General features: G+C 41.4%; 1 protein-coding gene across 1 annotated transcript in view; it reads left to right on the forward strand.

Moving 5' to 3' along the window:
- Dtnb (dystrobrevin beta) overlaps positions 1-19,255 on the forward strand; it is a 201,445-nt gene that overhangs the window by 28,752 nt on the left and 153,438 nt on the right. Inside the window, 2 exon segments of the mRNA XM_085691200.2 lie at positions 3,263-3,476; positions 15,319-15,404. Coding sequence (XP_085547326.1) covers positions 3,263-3,476; positions 15,319-15,404 — 300 coding nt within the window.

Below are 19,255 nucleotides of genomic sequence, written 5' to 3' on the forward strand. Positions count from 1 at the left end.
CATGAAGTCACTTTGATGGGCTGTAACTAATATAAAGTGAATAATGTGAAAGAATAGAGAAAAAGAAGCTATCGGAGCGCAGCTAGGGAGGTTTTAAAAACTGCTTTTGAGACTTGTGTATCTAGATGTGTGTGTGCATGTGCATGAGTAACAGGGAGAGAGGGAGACTGAGTTTAAATATTTCTGAGCGGTGGTGGTGCATTCCTTTAATCCCAGCACTGGGGCAGCAGAGGCAGGTAGAGCTCTGTGAGTTCAAGGCCAGCCTGGTCTACAAATGAGTTCTGAGACAGCCAGGGCTACATAATGTGATCTATCTATCTATCTATCTATCTATCTATCTATCTATCTATCTATCTATCTATCTATCTATGTGTGGTGAGTGTGGGTTGTGGCCAGAGTGTTTGAAAACTGCTATCTTAGGGTGACTGTTTGAAAGGTTTTGTAATTTTTCCCATAATTATTCTTGGAGAGTGTGATGTGTGTAGAGTGTGGCTGTGCTAAGATACCATGATCAAACCAATTTATAGAAGAAACAGTTTATTGGAGGCTCACAGTTTTAAAGGCACGTCTATCACAGTGGGGAACATGGCAGCAGACTGGCAAGCATGATGCCGGAGCAGTACTGAGAGCTAACATCTTGATCTGTAGCATGGGACAGAGAGAGCTAACCGAGAACGACATGGGTGTTTGAAACTTCAGAGTCCACCTCCAGTGACATACCTCCTCCAACAAGGCTAAACCTCCTTATTTTTTCCAAATAGTTCTACCAACCTGGAACCAAGCATTCAAATATATGAGCCTATGGGTCCATTCTTATTCAAATCACCATAGTAATGTTCTAAAAATTTTATTCCTTTCCTTGTCCAAGTACTGTAATTCTATTGTGAGTTTTTCTGTGTGTGGATGTACAGAATAAATGGAATTAACTTTCAGTGTTGTCTGTGTCTGTTTCTGTTGCCTTTATACTTCTTATTGAAAAGTCAACCCTTTTTCTACTGCTGAAGATCTGCATTCATTCATTAGGAGACGTGTATAGTGGTGGAGAGAAGACTCAGTGGTTAAGAGCACTGGCTGCTCTTGCAGAGGGCCTGTGTTCAACGCCCACCACCCACACAGTGGCTACCCAGCCACCTGTAGCTCCTATTCGAGGGGATCTGATGCCCCCCTCTAACTTCCACAGGGATCAGGCACACATGTGGCGAATAAACATACATGCAAGGCAAAACATTCGTACAATAAAAGTAAAGATATCAATTTTTTTTAAAAAGGAAAAGAGTAGAAGATGGTTCCTAGTAGTGTTGTGAGAACATCCATGGACAACCTTCTGTGTTCCCTGGGGAATCCAGGAGGATCATCAACTGATCGCCATCATTATAGCTTTACAGTAAGTCCCGCTGTGGGTGTAGAGATGGCTCAGAAGTTAAAAATCACTTGCTGTCCTTCCAGCAAACCTGAGCTCTATTCCCAGTACCCACATGATGGCTAACAACTGTCTGTAGGTTCAGTTCTAGGGGACTGGACTCCTGCTTGTCCTTTGGCGTCTGTGGACACTGCGTGCTCTTCATGCACAGGTGTACACGCAGGCAAAACATGCATATACATACGTTCTTTATTGAGTTTATTCCCCCCTGCCCTTTCCTCTCTCTGATTTTTCCCATGTACCCTCCTACTGTCTCTCTGTCTTGTTGTCTTTAATTGTTGCTGTTGTGGTTGTGTGGTTGTGTGTGTATGTATTCCTAAATATGTAAATACAATTTGCCCAGTCTGTATGTTTCTTGTGTTTATATGTCTCAGAGCTGAGTACTTGGTGTCAGATAACCAAGCTGGGGCTCGTTCCTTGGGACGATTTCTCCTGTTTCTGGGTTCCTTAGTTGTCTATAGTTCTTTGTCCAGGGTTCAGGCCCCATAAGATTTTTTCTTCCATGTTGGCATGTCTTTTGGTGTTGTTCTTGTTGAGGTCTTGTTTGAGCGGCCATGTTGTTGAGACTTCATGATGTAGTTTCCTGTCCTAGCTAGAAGACACACTCTCATAGCAGACTTCCTGGTCCTCTGACTCTTGTAGACTTTCCACCCCCTCTTCTGTGCTGTTCTCTGAGTTACGTTGTAGGTGTATCAGTTGTGACTGCCACACACGATCCCTTGTTCTCCTCTGCACTTTGATTGGTTGTGGTTTTCTGCAATAGTCTTTGTCTGACTAGACCCTGGTGTAAGCTGTGCAGGACCTGGCCAGGAGCATATACCTGGTTGTGACATACCTGGCCTTTTACATGGGTGCTTGGGATTTGAACTCAGGTCCTCATGTGCATAGTAAGGGCTCTTACTCTCTGATCATCAATCACTTCCAGTTTCTTGGCCATAGAGAGTAGTTTGAGATGTAAAATATCGCTGAAGTTGCCAGACTGATATTATAAAATAAAGGTGATTCAGGATGATGTAGCAAATTGCTAAACAAGCTGAAAATTGGGCTGTCTCAGTGGTTAAAGGCACTTGTCACCAAGCCTGATGAATGACCCGAGTTGAATCCCCAGAATCCACAGGGTGGAAAGAGAGAAGCAATGCTTAAACATCATCCTTTGACCTCTGTATGTGTGCTGTGGCGTGCACATATCCACCCACCTGCCTATCAATAGCCCTACACTTAAATAAATGTGTCTAAATTGTGTTTTAAAAGAGGAAGGTTCTTATGAGTAATTCTTGCTTTATTTTTCCTTTCATATCATCAACTGATGAAGGTAACAGAGTCACTACTTATAAAGATCTGAAACACTAGTTACTTGAATGAAGTCTCAGGGTCAGCCCTGTTCTGGGGTAACTCCTTGATGTCCACAGAGAACATTCTGTATCCTGTCATGGAATGGGTTTCTCAGTGTTGGCTAAAGAGTTTCTTCCTTTCTTTTTTTCTTTTCTTTCCTTCCCTTCCCTTTCCTTTTCCTTTCTTCCTTCCTTCCTTCCTTCCTTCCTTCCTTCCTTCCTTCCTTCCTTTCTTCCTTCCTTCCTTCCTTCCTTCCTTTCTTTTTTGAGTTAGCATATCTCTATGTAGCTCTGCCTTGTTCTGGCATATGCTTTGTAGACCAAACTGACCTTAAACTCATAGAGATCCACCTGCCTCTGCCTCCTAAGTGCTGGGATTAAAGGTGTGCGCCACCACTCCCAGCTGAGTTTCTTTATTTTCAGCTTAAAAAATTAGTTGATTAGTTTAAATGTCCACTGTGGGGTGACACTGTGCCTTAAAATTGTTGACAGTTTATTTTCTTTGGTTTAGTTCATCTCGTTGATATCTGGAACATGATTGAAGCTTTCCGAGACAATGGCCTTAACACACTGGACCATAGCACTGAGATCAGCGTGTCCCGCCTCGAGACCGTCATCTCCTCCATCTACTATCAGCTGAACAAGCGCCTTCCTTCCACCTACCAAATAAGCGTGGGGCAGTCCATCAGCCTCCTCCTCAACTTCATGATCGCCGCCTATGACAGGCTAGTACCTCACGTGCTCGCTTTTAAATCATGCCCATCTCTTCCACACGGCCTTGCTAACTGTTGTCAGCTTAGAGCCACAGCTGAGGTTCTGGAATAGACGGGGAATCACCCACTTGAGTCATACTGTCTGGTAAAATGATTGACACTTCAGCAGACCTGTTCACTCTCTAAGAATTAGGAGATGCTTCAGCTTTGTCCATGCTGATGTGGCTTTCTGGCTGACTTTCAGGCTGATCGTTCTTTAACACCAAATGCTTAGAAATCTGTTTCAGACTTTTTCAATTTGATTGCTGTATGGTAGACTTTACAGCAGGAGCAAGAGACCACTTTAGTGTATTGAAATTAAAGTGGAAAGGATTTCCTCTGCTGTAAAAAGCAAAGCCACACCAAGCCAAACAAACCCTAAAGGATGGAATGTGGAGGAATGGTTCTGTTCCAGGAGCCAGGAATTCCTGTTTCTTCTCAAGGTTGTTCTATTGACCATTGGACAGATAAATTCTCTTGCTTTCTCTCTCTATAGATTTATGTTGAGTTTATGCATTTGTGAAATGATGTTAGTTACATGTTATGGTAGCAAAAATCCTGTGAATTGGGGGCTGGTGAGATGGCTCAGTGGTTAAGAGCACTGACTGTTCCCACAGAGGACCCGGGTTCAATTCCCAGCACCCACATGGCAGCTCGCAGCTGTCTGTAGCTCCAGTTCAAGAGAATCTGACATCATTATACCAATGCGCATGAAATAAAGTTAAATAAAGTTTAACAAAACTAAACAAAACAAAACAAAAATCCTGTGAATTAGTGAGAAAGTATGGATGTGGTCTGTTATGCCCAAATCCACGAAGTCCCCCAAAAGCCAACAAGGAGACCAAATCCCGTATGTAAAAGCAAAGAGCCTTTATTTTATGCAAGTTTGCAACTCGGTCTCTCTGCATATCCATGTATTGGAATAAACGGAGAGCCCCGAGCTCAGTTAGAGTTGGGTTTTATAGTAGTAAAGCTGGGGGGTAAGGGGTTTCTGAGGTCTAGGGCCCCTGATTGGCTGACATTTGTCTAGGGGTGTCCTGGTGAGTGTGTGTTGGCAGGTTCTCCTATCTACAGCGGTTGGAACGCTAGGCATTTCCTTTGGATGGTCTGTTCTTGGGTGGTGCTCAGATAATCTTAGTTTATGGTTCTTCCTGCAACTGGTATTGCTTCAGGGTAAACTACTGAGACTCAGGCCTCCATTAAACTTATGGATGGCTGAGTCCTACACTGGCAGGTGATAATGGTTGGAAGTAAAGAACTTCCTTTGGGGTGATCTGTTCACATTTAGCTCATCATGGCTGGCTCCTACAGTGTCAAAGCCAGATTACATTTTAGGCTTTCTTTTTTTTTTTTTTTTGCAGCCATTTTGTATATAAACATTTTAGGCTTTCCCTAGATCCATAATATGTTTATGTTATCATGTTAGATGTTTTTTCCATTTGGTAGAAAATTATTTAAAGATATTCAAATTTTAAAAAGTCCTAGAATCCTAAAATCATTTTAAAAATAGGGTTGTGGATTAAGTTAATCTTGTATTCTCTAAGGCCCAACTCCTGCAATCTAAAACCCTTGCTAGAAATTGTTACTTGTTGTGACTAAGTAACTTCTTATCATGGCCCTAATCCAGAAACTCAGCCAGTTCCAGGTTTACACAACACAAATCAGTTCAAAAAACAATTTTTAAAATGTAGTAATAAAAATTACCTTACTATCTGAAAAGGTGAGTGGGGATTAAAAACTGTGAGTCTGGACTGGGGAGGTGGCTCAGTTTTATGAAAAAGTGTTTGCGTTACAGCCAGGAGGACTTCAGTATAATCGCCAGAGTTGACCTAAAAAAATGTTGGGCACACTTGGAATCCTGGAGCTGCAGTTTGAATTCCCACCAGTTACACAAAAAGAAGGGTGTGGCTTCCATTGGTCGTAACCTCAGTCTTGGGTAGATTGAGACAGGTAGGCGCTGAGAGCTTGCTGTCCAACCAACCTCACAAAGCTGTGAACTTCCAGTTCAGTGAGAGACCCCGTCTCAAGGCAGGAAGGTAGAGAGAGATTGGTAGCCGTCTCCTGGCTGCTGCGTCTATGCATGGCTTCACACAACCACACACTCACTTGTGTGCGGCACATACAAACAAACACACACCCATGGGAAGAGGGGAAGAATAACTAGACAGTCTATCAGAAGACGTAGAGAAAGGCTGGGGCTGTGTAGAGCCCTCCAGATTTACTCCCTAGTACTGCTAAAAGTGGGGGTGGGCGTGCGAGAGGGAGGGAACAGGAATGGAAGGGCCAGCCAGAACTAGCAAATGCAGGGAGATGCACTGAGAAGAGAAAGGGATGTACTCTGTTAGAGGTGGGCTTGGTAATTTTCAGGTCAATATGCCTACACCTGACATTGGATGTCAGAATATATTATTATCACATTGTTACTAATTCTGAGATCTGATAAGAACTTGGCTCTCCAGAAACCTAAAATTGGTGTCCTTGTACTGGACAGAAGAAAGGATCTGATTATTGAATTTTGTTCTTGTATATCTGAGCATGTAGTCATTAAATCCTTCAAGGTTTAGCCATTTTATTGAATGTGGTTGTATTTATTGCTTAGGCTAGGGCGTTCCTTTCATATATAGATTACCTAGCCACTTATTTTAATTGAGTCTTTCATACTTTGTATTCATAATTCTTCAAAATTAGAAATTAAATTTAATAATTAGTTAATCTTAACTTCTTTTCATCTTCAGATATATGATCAATATTTTTGTCCTAATGTTCTCTGAGTGATATCGTAGATTATAAAACGCCCATATATGCTAGGGACAATCGGAGTACAGGATTTTGTTCCTTCCGTGAATATTTCCTGAGGATTTATTTATTTTATTTTTTTTAAAAGATGAGAGTTTTAAATGCAATTTGAGAACCAAAAGAGTGCAGTGTCTGTGTGTGGGACTGAGTGACAACCCAGGAGCAGTGAAAACAGTCAGCACGGGTGTTGTGTTTATCCGCTGATAGTTTTTGTCTAGGCTTTTGCGGTAGGTTGTTCGATAATGCCATGCGTGCTTACATCTCTCATTTCATTTTCATGGCTCTTCACAGTTCTCTCCCCCTCCGTGAAATTCTAAATTATGTATAGTGTTATAGTGTTCTTTCTTATATCTGTCATATTTTCTCTCACCATCTTTTGTGAGTTTGCTGTGTTTTCTCTTTGGACTTTGTTCTATTTTTTCCTTCTAGTATATTTTCTAGGTATTTATTTCGAGATGACTGTCTAATCGATGTTTACCTTTCAGTGTTAATTTTAATGACTTTCTTTTTAGTTTGAGAATCTGTCAGATTTTTGAAAGCTTAAAAAAACTGTTTTCTGCCAAATATTTCATGTTTATTTCTTTTTCCTTGAATATGATAAACTTCATTCTTTATATTCCTGTGGTTCAGCCTAATATCTGAATTTTATATGATGATTTTTGTATTACTTATTTTTTCTATTTTTCACTTGTACTGTCTTCCTACCTGAGTTATTTTTATTTATTATGTGCCAAATGTAATACCATTGTTATTTTAAATGTTATTATGTGACAGTTATTTTAGGTCTTGGGGACTGTTTCTCTCTAGGTAGGGATATGTGTGTGCTTCTGGGATGCCCTCCCTTCCAATTCCGATCCTACACTTGGCTGAGGCCCTGATGGCCTTTGCACACCACCATCTTTAGGTCGAGCTTCAGAGCCTTCTGTCCACAGTAACGAGTCGTCTCTCAGAATCCTAGTCACTTGCATGAGAAGAGTGAGTCCAGGTATTGTGGAACACACAGGCTGGCCTCCCAGGGCCTCCAGCCTCTCCTGTTGGAGCTTATTCATTCTTGGTGCTGCTCAGGAGGATTTACAGATTGGTTTTCCCTCCCTCGCCCCCCTCTCCTTTGCTTCGTGGAAAGGTTGGTTAGAATCAATTTGTTTGTCATTGCTTGAAGCCCATTGTTTCTTCAAATGTTGTCTCTTATGTTTTTCTTTCTTCTGACTATTGGCATAAGGAATGACCTCTATCTTGTTTATTAATGTTTCTACTTTAATAGCTCAGTTTCTTTAGACGTATCTAGCTTATCATCTCATCAGTCATGGTCCCATGACTCCTTGGGAGCTGTAGCTTGTTGCTTTGCCCAGCTCAGAGGGAGAGAGCACTCAAGTGGGCTGAACTGCATCTTAGGAAAGAATTGGAATTCAAAGTCTGATTTCTGTGGAATACATGTCAATTTTATACCCATCAAGTAAAAAAGAAAGTCATTAAGTCAACAAGTTGGGGCCACCGGTATGTAGTTTGTGATGGAGTTTATATGAAAAAAAATATATAGTTTAAAATTCAAACTGACAATCATTTTAAAGTTGTGTTTTTGAAGTTTAATTTGGACACATTGAAAAGATTTCATCGCTCTGTCTTAGTAGTGAATGTTTAAACCAGAAAAGTATAAAACTATGCTTAGCATTCATGAGGCTCTGGGTACACACAGCCTGTCAGTGTGTCCCGCTCCTACCAAGTGCAGAGTGGCCGCAGAGTCCTCCATTTCTCATAAACACAAATGTATTCCTTAAATTCTGAGCTGCTCGACCAAACAATGTGGACGGTTCTGGAAGCAGATAACAGCAGTGGTCTCTAAGCACAGGTGCGCCATCCTGGGCAGCACGGATGTTTCATATCTGTGTATGTTCTGTACCTGCATTCCCCCTCTTCTTCAGGAGTCTTTAAGACAACTAGAAAAAAGCACAGAAAGCTGGAGTTTCAGTGCAAGCAAGGAAACAGTAGATCTAACCCTGGAGGATTTATTGCAGCCTTGCTAGGAATTTTCCATGACATGGTAGAGCGTGAGTGACTGGCGTTAGCTGTATTAGAACAGTGTGATCCTAAGGGAGAACCTAGTGTAAAAGAAGAAAGATAGGGCCAGGTGGAGGAGGTCTGTGCCATCCCTTCATCCTACCAGACTGGGTGCCACCACCTGTGTATCCTGATGAGCCCACTGTGTGCCTCCCAAGCTACTCCTCTTTTCCAACACGGAGTTATTTCTCTCTTTATACAATGGGTGCTGTATAAAGTATTTCTATATAACGTATTTATATATTTCTCTTCTAGCTCTACCACGGCCTTACCTCAAGAATTCCCAGTCTCCTTTTCTTCCAAATCTTTTCTTTTTTAAATATTTATTTACTTATTATGTATACAGTGTTCAGCCTCCATGTACACCTGCAGGCCAGAAGAGGGTACCAGACCTCATTACAGATGGTTGTGAGCCACCATGTGGTTGCTGGGAATTGAACTCAGAACCTTTGGAAGAGCATGCAATGCTCTTAACCACTGAGCCATCTCTCCAGCCCCTTCCAAATCTTTTCTCCTTCTCACAGTTTACCTCAAGTCCTTTTCCTTTATATCACCAGCCCTGCTTTGATCCCTTTGAGGATCTGTAGTTCTTGGCTGTGTAATTGCTTTGGCTTTCATTTATGCAGTGCCTTTTTCAGAGCATATACGTGAACAGATGAGGTTGAAACTGTGAGGACAGAGGTTTACTTTATGTCTTTGACTCTTTAGTACACACAGTGGTGGATTCCTGATAAGGGGCTGTAAGACCAAAATGAAAACTGCAGGTATCTGTAAGAAAATCAAGTAATACCTGAAGCTGATTTTTACTTGATTAAGCTGTTTGACTTTTTCGTTAAGTGGATTCTCGACTTGCAGTTGATTATTGCATGATCTATTCACTGTGAAGTTTTTAAAATTATGATTAATTGGAAAAATATGAGTTTCTGGAAATCAAAGAGAAGGGCTCTTTTTAAGAGCAGCATTGCGTGATTGGGCTGGTGGCAGTATTTCTAAAGTATAAAATCTATTTGCATATAAGAAGACTAATTCATGGTTGGCAGCATCCACAGTTGTTTGCTAAAGAGGAAGAAACAGTTCATTTAAGTGAAAAAATGTTCTCAGCAGTCTTGCTTCAAAAATATTAAGTTGAATATCAAACTCTTATTAGGTACTGCACAGCTAATCGCCCAGATGAGGTTAGATAATCAAAAAATAGGTAGAATTTGAGGCTTTATTAAATGGAAACGAACAGTCTTCCATGCAAAGGGTGCAGCTGAGGTTTGCAGGTGCTTTTGAAGGTGCCTGTGTATGAAAACATCACTGTTTATCCAGGGTGATTCACTGTCTGTCTGGCTTGGCCCAGAGCTAATCATGGTGCTTTTTCAGTGGTGGATATTAAGAACCCCTTTTAGAAGTCACATGCAAGGTTTATTGTCAGTCTGTAAATTAACAGACACGGGGAAATGAATCATGGAGTAGTTTAAGGTAGAGACTTGCTCCTTGCGGGGATGAGTGCTTGGTGCAGGCTGCTGTTTGGGTGGGGCTAAAATAACAAGTTTCTCTCTATCCTTTCATTTTAGTCTTCGGATGGGGTTAATATGTACTCTTGTGTTACATTTAAAATGTTGACCTACTGATTAGCTCCCAACTATGATAGACTATGTCAGTGAGTTGCGTGGTTTGTGCTGAAACGTTTTCCAAATCTTGCTCGAAAAGAATTAATTGTGATGGAAGGTTGTCTTTTACATCAGAAGTAGTAGAGCATGGACCTTTGTGAGGCTTTGGCGAGCGACTGCTGACTGCTCAGTTCTTAGGGAACTCGTACAGTGTCCCTGGAGTAACTCTAGATGCCGGCTGGGAAGAGTCAAGGGTGAGTTCTTCCCAGAAGCAGCAGCTGGATGCAGGATCATAGGGTGTGGCTCCTACATGACTACGGTTTCTTCCCGCCCCTAATTGTAGAGGAGACCTACTGAGCTTTACTGAAACATCAGGAAAATGAAAGCAACGCTTTCTTTGCTTTGGGAACTGCCCCTCTATGATAAATAGCTAAGAAAAGTGTTCATGATGAAGAGGTCAGTGCTGAAGTTTGGTTTAGCAAACAAATAGTGAAGAGAGGGGAGCTAAGGGGTTTTATTTTGTTGTTTTAGTATTACTTTTTTGAGACAGGGTTTCACTTTATAGCTTTGTAGACCAGGCTGGCCTTGAACCCACAGAAATCCACCTGCTTCTGCCTCCTGAGTACTGAGATTAAAGGCCACTACAACCAGCTATTTTAAAAATTTTATTATTTTATGTGTATGGGTGTTTTGCCTGCATATATATCTATGTAGCATATACATAACAGCATTCACGGAAGCCCAGAAGAAGGTGTCAGATCTCCTGGAAGTGGAATTGCATATGATTGTGTCTATGTGTGTGATGAGAATAGACCCCAGGTCATTTGGAAGGACAACCAGTGCTCTTAATCACTCAGCCATCTCTCCAACCCATCATTTCCTTTTCCCCCTTTGAGATAGGGTTTCTTTGTATAACAGCCCTGGCTGTCCTAGAACTCACTCTGTAAACCAGACTGGCCTCGAGTTCACAGAGATCTGCCTGCCTCTGCCTCCTGAGTGCTTGGATTAAAGGTGTGCACCACCCCCTCCCGGCTCTAGCAATTATCCTGATGAATGGTGTTTTAGTGCTGCTGTAGAACACTAATCAAGAATTACATATTCTTTTCTATATTTGAATATAAGATTGGATCTAGAAGTACTGTTGACAGAAGTTTCTGTCCTGCCTGGTCCCACACTTGTTCAGTCCCAAAGAAACACACAGTGGCCTACATTAATTATAAACTGGTTGACCTATTAGCTCAGACTTTCTTCCTAACTAACTCTTACATCTTAAATTAGCCCATAAGTCTTGTCTGTGTTAGCCACGTGGCTTGGTACCTTTAATCATTGAGGCATTCTCATCTTGGTTTCTCTGCGTCTGAGTGATGACTGCAGACTGAGTCTTTCCTCTTCTTAGAATTCTCCTATTCTTGTTGCCTCACCTATACTTCCTGCCCGGCTACTGGCCAATCAGCATTTTATTAAACTAATACAAGTGACAAATCTTTACAGGGCACAAGACCATTGTCCCATAGCAAAGTACTATATAAAACAGTCAGGTTAGAGAATGTTTAGAATAAAAGATACAAAGTATTTAAAATAGTGTTTCTCTCTCTCTCTCTCTTTCTCTCTTTCTCTCTCTCTCTCTCGTTTTTTTCAAGTTGGGTTTCTCTATAGCTTTGGAGCCTGTCCTGGAACTAGCTCTTGTAGACCAGGCTGGCCTCGAACTCACAGAGATCCACCTGCCTCTGCCTCCTATGTGCTGGGATTAAAGGCATGCATCACCATCACCTGGCTAAAATAGTGTTTCTAATGTGTTTTGAAGATTAGAAAAATGGTGTATAAGTGCTAATTACTAGAACAATTTTTTGAAGTAAAATGTCCTGGCATTGGTAAGAGTTACCATGCTGAGTTTACGGAGGTTCGGTTCACCTCTATTGAAGAGTTGAAGCTTGACCTGTCTCTTTTGCTAATAGTTGGGAACGATTACACTTCCCTTCTCTGTACAGGTGACCTCAGTTTCTGTTCCTCAGCAAACAATAGATGTCATCTTGTCTCTTTGAAGGGAGAACATGAGATTTGGAGCCGAAAAGATATTTGCAAAACAATAAGAGAGAGAATATATAAATACAGCTAAAGGAGGTTTTAAAAATGTTTTGGCGACTTATTTTTCTTTTATGTGATGTGATTTTATATTATGTCTTGCTTGTCTGTATGTCTGGTATACCATGTGCCTGCAGTACTCACAGAGGCCAGAAGAGGGCTGAACATCACTTGGAAATGGGGTCACAGATGCATGTGAGCTGTCATGTGGATGCTGGGAATTGAACCCGGCGTCTCTGGGAGTGCAGCCAGTGTTTTAACCACTGAGCAATCTCTCCAGTGCAACTGAAGAATTCTAAATACTGAGAAAAGTAGGGCTATTTGAGACCAAGGATCATTAGGGAGATTAATTTATAATTTCTGCTTTTATTTATATTCATTTTCCATTTTCAGTCTGGAGTTTGATTTGCTGTTACTCCCCCTGTAGTCGTAAACTGGATTCTTGGGTAATTGACTTGCGAATCTTTTTCCAATGAGAAGTGACCAGCTTCTCTGGTTAAGTCTGTTTGCCTCCTCCCGTTGTGGAATCACGCTGTTATCCTCGATCTCCCTAAACACATGGTTTCTGCATGTACAGTACATATGCAAAATACATTTTTCTTTTTTTTAAAGTTTATTTGTGTGGTTGTTTTGCTTGCATGTGTGTCTGTGCACCATGTGTGTGCAGTGTCCTCAGATTCCCTGAAACTGGAGTTACAGATGGTTGTGAGCCACGTCTTGGGTGCTGGAAGTCAAAGTCATATCCTCTGGAATATAACCTCATAACCACTGAGCCATCTCTCTCTGGCTCTGCTTTCTTTCTCTGTTGTAGCATTTTGCTAGGTTGTACTCTGGCACTAACTTTATTCTGTCTGTACATTGCTTTTTCCCCCTTTAATACTAGGGATTACTAGGCAAGTGTTCTACCACTGAGTTACATCTCCAGCCCATCTTTATATTTCTTTTGAGACAGATTCTTACTGCGTTCAGGCTGGCCACCAACCTAGAGCCTCAAAGCCTCCTATATAGATAACAGCCAATCCTGGCTTTACTATTTGCTGTGAATAACACTTTTTCTTGTATTTATTTATTTTAAATGACCTTAAACTCCTCCCACCACCTCCTGAGTGCTGAGATCACAGATATGTGCCACCCACCATACCTGGTTTATGTGGTCCTGGGAATTGAACCGAGGATTTGAGTTCATACTAGGCAAACTTTCTAGTTCTTAGGTACTAGCTTTACTTCTCCAAGTTCAATGACACAGGTAAGTGTTGTCTTCAGCAGTCATTCTAGGATTCTTGACTGTGTGAATTCTTTGGGAAAAGAGTGGGATGGTTTTATCTCCTTTACTTGCCTCCCCTGTATGTATTGTCTCTTTTGTTAAGGGCCCAGTTTCTGCACCAACTCTCTTACTTGTTCTGTCTAGATGACCTCAGACACATGAAGACTTTTAATAATTCCTTTTCTATCCCATCAGAACTGTGTTAATAATCACTTTGAGATCCGTAGTTGTGATGGGCTAGGGGGATAGCATTCTTTCATACACATTTCCCAGGGCCTGTGCTTTTGCACTAGGCCAGTGGTTCTCAACCTGTGGGTCATGACCCTTACGCAGAGCTCACCTAAGACCATTGGAAAATCCTTTGTATTATGATCTATAGCAGTAGCAAAATTACAGTTACTAAGTAGCAACGAAAATAATTTTATGGTTGGGGGTCAGCACAACATGAGGACCTGTGTGAAAGGGTGACAGCGTTGGGAAGGTTGAGGACCACTGCTCTAAGCTGCGCCCAGCTCCCTCAGCATCCGTAGGCTCTCACCTTCAGTTCTTATGCCCCTGGTTTGACTTTTATGTTTTATCCAGGGATGGTTTTGATCCTTCTGAAAATCCATTTTGTGTTGGGTGTAGTAGTGCATGCCTGAAATCCCAACATTTGGGAGACCGACACAGGAGGATTGCTTTAAGTTCAAAGCCAGCCTGGACTTCAGAATGAGTTCCAAATTGCCGTGGACTGGGAAGACTTCATCTACATTTTTTTTGACAGTACCCTTTTTAAACTTCAGTAACGATTCTTTAGACGCTGCCTTTTCTTGCACAATGGAATGGTTGCTTGATGGGAATTTCTCGTCATTCCAGACCCATATTCCTTATGTATAGAACACTGTCTTTATTTCTGAAGAATTATATATTTATAAAAACCCATTCCTTGTTTTAGATAGTTACAGGGTTTGTTGTTTTATGAATAAGCTCTATGCGATGTTATAGTTAAGAACACAGCTGTAATTAAAATGAAGTGCAGACCATGTTCTTGGATGTGAACTTTCAGATACAAGGAAGGAACTTCAGGAGCGGGGGGAGCACTGTGTTTTCTTGTGTTTCCTGTACTGGAGATTGAATCAGGGCTTCAGGCTCGCTAAGGCTCGCTCTACAATGAGCTGTATCCCCAGTCTGGGAAACGTTCTCTGTGCTCTATAGAGTATAACGGGGCGTTTGCTTTTTCAAAACAACATGGTAATCTCTCTTTGCTGCAAAGGTGGTGTTTTACTCTAGGTTACCGTAAAGCTTTATGATCATAGACTTTATAAAATATCCCCAAAGGCTCACTGTTGACCTCAGGTGCTGACTTTAACCAGCTGATGAAGTGTTTTATCTGCAGTGAAAGCTGGTGTGGCTGAAAGGATGATGCTCTGGTGATGTTGCTTAGCGTTCATTACGTTCTCCTTTTCTTCTTTCCGTCCTAAAGGACCAGGGTTACCTTCCCCTTCACTCCCTCACAGTGGTGTATGGAAGAATAAGTACTTAACATTGTTACTTGAAGACTGTTAGAAGATAAACAAAGATAGACATACTATGAAATTTTCATAGCAGTGTGTGCCTGGTGTAATAATAAACCACCGTTATCCTGATGTTAGGGCATATTTGTAAATTATATTTAAACTGTGTGCTCTTTCAATTTTGACCACTTACTACTGCTCCGGCTATAGATTTAATGTTTTTTTTTTTGTTTTTTTTTTTTAATAAGAAAGTTGATTCCGGCTCATCCATTTGGTTTATTCCTACAGGTCAACAGAGATTACAAGCTGTTTGTAAAATTCGCCTTCAGGTGACCTGTTAGCTTTAGCTGTCTCTGCCAATTATAGGTGAACCGTACTTCTACAAAGGATGAGAAACCAGAGTTTATAAATGTGGTAGAGTTAAAGCGTGTAAGGGCAGGAATCAATTTTTTAGTTGCTCAGTATTTAGAGATGCGTTTGATTGTTTTTGTGGTTCCAGATAGCAATTATTTCTAATATTTATTTTGCAGTGAGGGCCGAGGCAAGTTGACCGTATTTTCAGTTAAAGCTATGTTAGCAACCATGTGTGGTGGAAAAATGCTGGACAAATTGAGATGTAAGTATTTTCATATTACTTAAAAGTTTTTATTTTCAAATTAGGATGTCTAAGCAATTTTAAGTGAATGAATGTTGTATAAGAATTTTGGAGGAAGGCTCTGTTGTAGCAGCTGACTCCAGATCCGTGCGCTGTGCCACCTACTGTTCAGACGCATAAGCCGACTGCACTTCTTGTTATGGTTTTTAAAGTGAGAAAACTGGAGTTCAGAACAATGATATTCACATTTAAAAAACAAAACCTTAAAAATGCTTTCCATATCAGTAAATGTGATTGGAGATGATTATGTTTTTAGTTAGAAAATAAATGTAATTGCTTTTACTAGCTCGGTCAGGTGCAGCCTTCTTCTCACAGCCGCGTTCTTTGCCAGGTGATTTTTTTGCTGTGCTCAAACTGTTTCTTCGCCAGGCTCAGCTGCTCAGGAGCTGACAGCCTGCTCCCCGTCCCAGCCTGTCCTGTTCCCTCCCAGCTGTTTTCCCTTTTATTGCTGTTATTTGCTTTTTGTTTCTGGTTTGTTTGTTTTTCCTTTTCCACAGATTGACATTCATAACTATTTAATTTTGCTGCTTGTGGGTTTTACTGATCTGGTCCTCAGGTTAGGTGTCTGCCTGTACCTGCTTGTTGGTGTGTGCACCACATTCCTAGGTGTGCTGCCCTGATAGAGGGCGACGGCGGGGGTATGGTCTACATCCAGAGCCCGGTTTCAAGCTGTTCTTTTCTCCACTGTGCTAGTACTGCTATGGCAGGGACACACTTAGGGCCAGGAGCCATGTTTCAGAGAAGTAAAAGTGAAGCGTGGGTGTTAGTGAGGCGCTGGAATTATGTGTTGTAGGAGGGCTGACTTGAGATTAAAGTGCTTGTCAGAAGCCTGACAGGACCCCAGAACTCACACGGTGAGCGAGAGGACCAAGTCTCCGTGAGTTCCATGACGCGCACACACACAGATAACAACGTTGTTTTAAAAAGACAGAATTGTGGCTTTTTGTGTCTGCATGAAATGTAATTTCATCCATATTCTCCTTTTCAAAAGAAATCTCCATAAAAGAATAAAAAGAGGAAGAAAAAGAAAAATCCTTTTCTAAGTGGCCCTCGGCATTTGAAATCTGTGTTGTTCAGGGGTCAGCTATCCTGTGCTTTTTCAGATTTTATTTGTTGTTTGGGCTATGATGTTTGGTTGTGTGTTCTTTGTCACTGGCTGATTTGATGCTGTTAGAGGTGCACTATCTTTCGAGGTCTCTCTGCTTGTTCTGTATGCCACTGACAGTAGCACCACACACATAATACTCCTTAAGTGGGTACCCTGGGAGACGCACCAAAGCCTGTCTCAGATGGTCAGTTTGGACCACCATGGGAACCATTCCCCCTGGGTTCTCATTCCCCGACGTGTTCTCTCTGGTTGGGGTTGCTGAATAACGGTATAGGCAAAAGGGAAGTGTAGTACGGCTTGGTGACCTCCAGCTGCAGTTTCTTTATTTACTTTCTTCTCCCGTTTGTGGGTTTAGTTCCCATCCACTCTGCAACCTCTTCTTTCTGACCGCATTCTCTTACCTCCAGTAAAGGTCCCACTATTTTAAGCCTCTACTGTGTGGGATACACCTCAACATTATTTCTTCTTATTTTTTTAACTTTTGCTTCTTGCCTTTTAGAATTTTTTTCAAAGATTTATTTATTATTATTTTTTTTGTTTTGTTTTATGTCCACTAGTGTTATGTATGTGAGGGTGTCTCAGATCCCCTCTGGATCTGGAGCTGCAGACAGTTGTGATGCACCATGTGGGTGCTGGGAGTTGAACTTGGGTCCTCTGGAAGAGCAGCCAGTCCTCTTAACTGCTGAGTCATCTCTCCAGCCCTGCTGTTTAGAATTTTTTAGCTAAAAAAATTTTCTTTATTTCCCCCTCTACCTTTATAAAAATATTTCTTGTTTATGTGTATATGTTTGTATCTGCTTGTTTGTATGTATGTCACATTGGCACAGGAGCCTACTGGAACTGGAATTATAGGAGGTCCCCTGTAAGAAAGCATTGTCTCTCAAGCCTCTGCCTCCACCTTATATTTGACGTGTTTTAGTATCAAAATATCATCTTAAATGACTTCACAAATGTTTGTGCTTTGGTCTGAAATGTGTTAGATTTTTCAGAAATGCTCGGAGCATTTCTGTCTCTATGACATTTACAGAAATGTCCCTTACTGTGGTCCTTAGGGCTGTATTCCTCGATTGAACAGTAATTTACATAAAATTCTAAATGCCATCTTGTAATCAGGGTAGACTTTTAAAAAGTGCGATCAGAACTCAGCATCAGCTCCTCAGCGTAGGAGCAGCGCCTGCAGACTGAAACCACAGCTGCCAAACCAGACTCAGTCTCACTTGGTTGACTTATGACTGACTTTGTCAGGGTTTGCCATTTGTTTCCCAAGAAATTTAACCCTCTTATTTAAACCCTGTCAACTCATACTGAAAGTGGCAAGTGATTTGTTTATTTATTAATTTTGATTTGTTTACTTTAAATTTTATTTAAAAACTAGCATTGTTATTTTTGCAGAGTAGTTTAACAAATGTGTGAGGAAGACTGTAAAAATGCTTTTATCGCGGGTTGGAGGGCTGGAGAGATGGCTCAGTGGTTAAGAGCATCAGCTGCTCTTCCAGGTTTCCTGAGTTCTGTAATGGGATCTGATGCGCTCTTCTGGTGTGCTCGAAGACAGAGCACTCACGTACATAAAATGTGTAAACAAATAGTCTTTAACTGGACATAATGGCACACGCCTTTAATCCCAGCACTCAGGAGGCAGAGGCAGGTGGATCCTTTGAATTTGAGCCCAGCCTGGTCTACAGAGTGAGTTCCAGGACAGCCAGGACTGTTATACAGAGAGATTCTGTCTAGAAAAAAACAAAAACAAAAACAAACAAAAAAAAAACAAAGAAAAGAAAAATGCTTTTATCTATTCATCTGTTGGACGTGTGGAGGAATAATTGGGACTCTGCTTCAAGTTACAGACACACACCTATCACACTTTTTTTCTAATTCATTTTTTTTTTTTTTGTTCCCCGAGTCTCCTAATGATAGCCTAGAACTCTTGGGCTCCAGGGATTCTTCTACCTCAACCGTAGACAGTCCAAATATCAAAATGCGAACAGCAATTTTCCCTGGTTGAGCTCACTGGGGTTACAATAGTCCAGTTTATACGACTTATTTTCTTATGTCTTCGGAAGACTACACGTTGAGTAGAGGAAGAACTAACCTGAGATCCTTCCTACTGTGGCTTTTCTCACCATTGTTTCGGTCGCTTGCTTCTGGTGTTTCATTAACAGGCTGTACTGAGGCCTCTGTCTGAGGCTTCAGTTGAACAGTTTCCCTGTTCAAAATTCTGCTTCTTTTGCCAGGCCTTTAATCACCTGTCACTCCACCCTTACCCGCACTGGTGTCTGCTTGCCAGGCCTTGATTTCTCTTTTAATCTGCATCAGAGATGCCCATGTCTTGCCTTTCTGGAATAACTGAAATGTTTTAGAATGAGAAGCAAGCAAGAAATATTCTCTATATCTTCACTTTATGAACTATTAAAGAACATGAAGAAAAACAGAAACTAAGGGAAGCTGGGTTGGTCAGGGTGCTCCATCCAGAGCAGTGGTTCACAACCTCCTATCGCTGCAACCCTTCCGTACAGTTCCTCATGCTGTGGTGACCCACAACCATGGAATTATTTCATTGCTACTTCATCACTGTAATTTTGCTACCGCTAGGAATCATAATGTAAATATCTGATATGCAAGATACCTGATATAGGACCCCCAAAAGGATTGTGACCCACAGGTTGAGAACCACTGCTCTAGCGGCACAGAACACATTTACACACAC

Source organism: Myodes glareolus, chromosome 6, assembly GCF_982192425.1.
Source record: "Myodes glareolus chromosome 6, mMyoGla1.1, whole genome shotgun sequence".
Taxonomy (NCBI): domain Eukaryota; kingdom Metazoa; phylum Chordata; class Mammalia; order Rodentia; family Cricetidae; genus Myodes; species Myodes glareolus.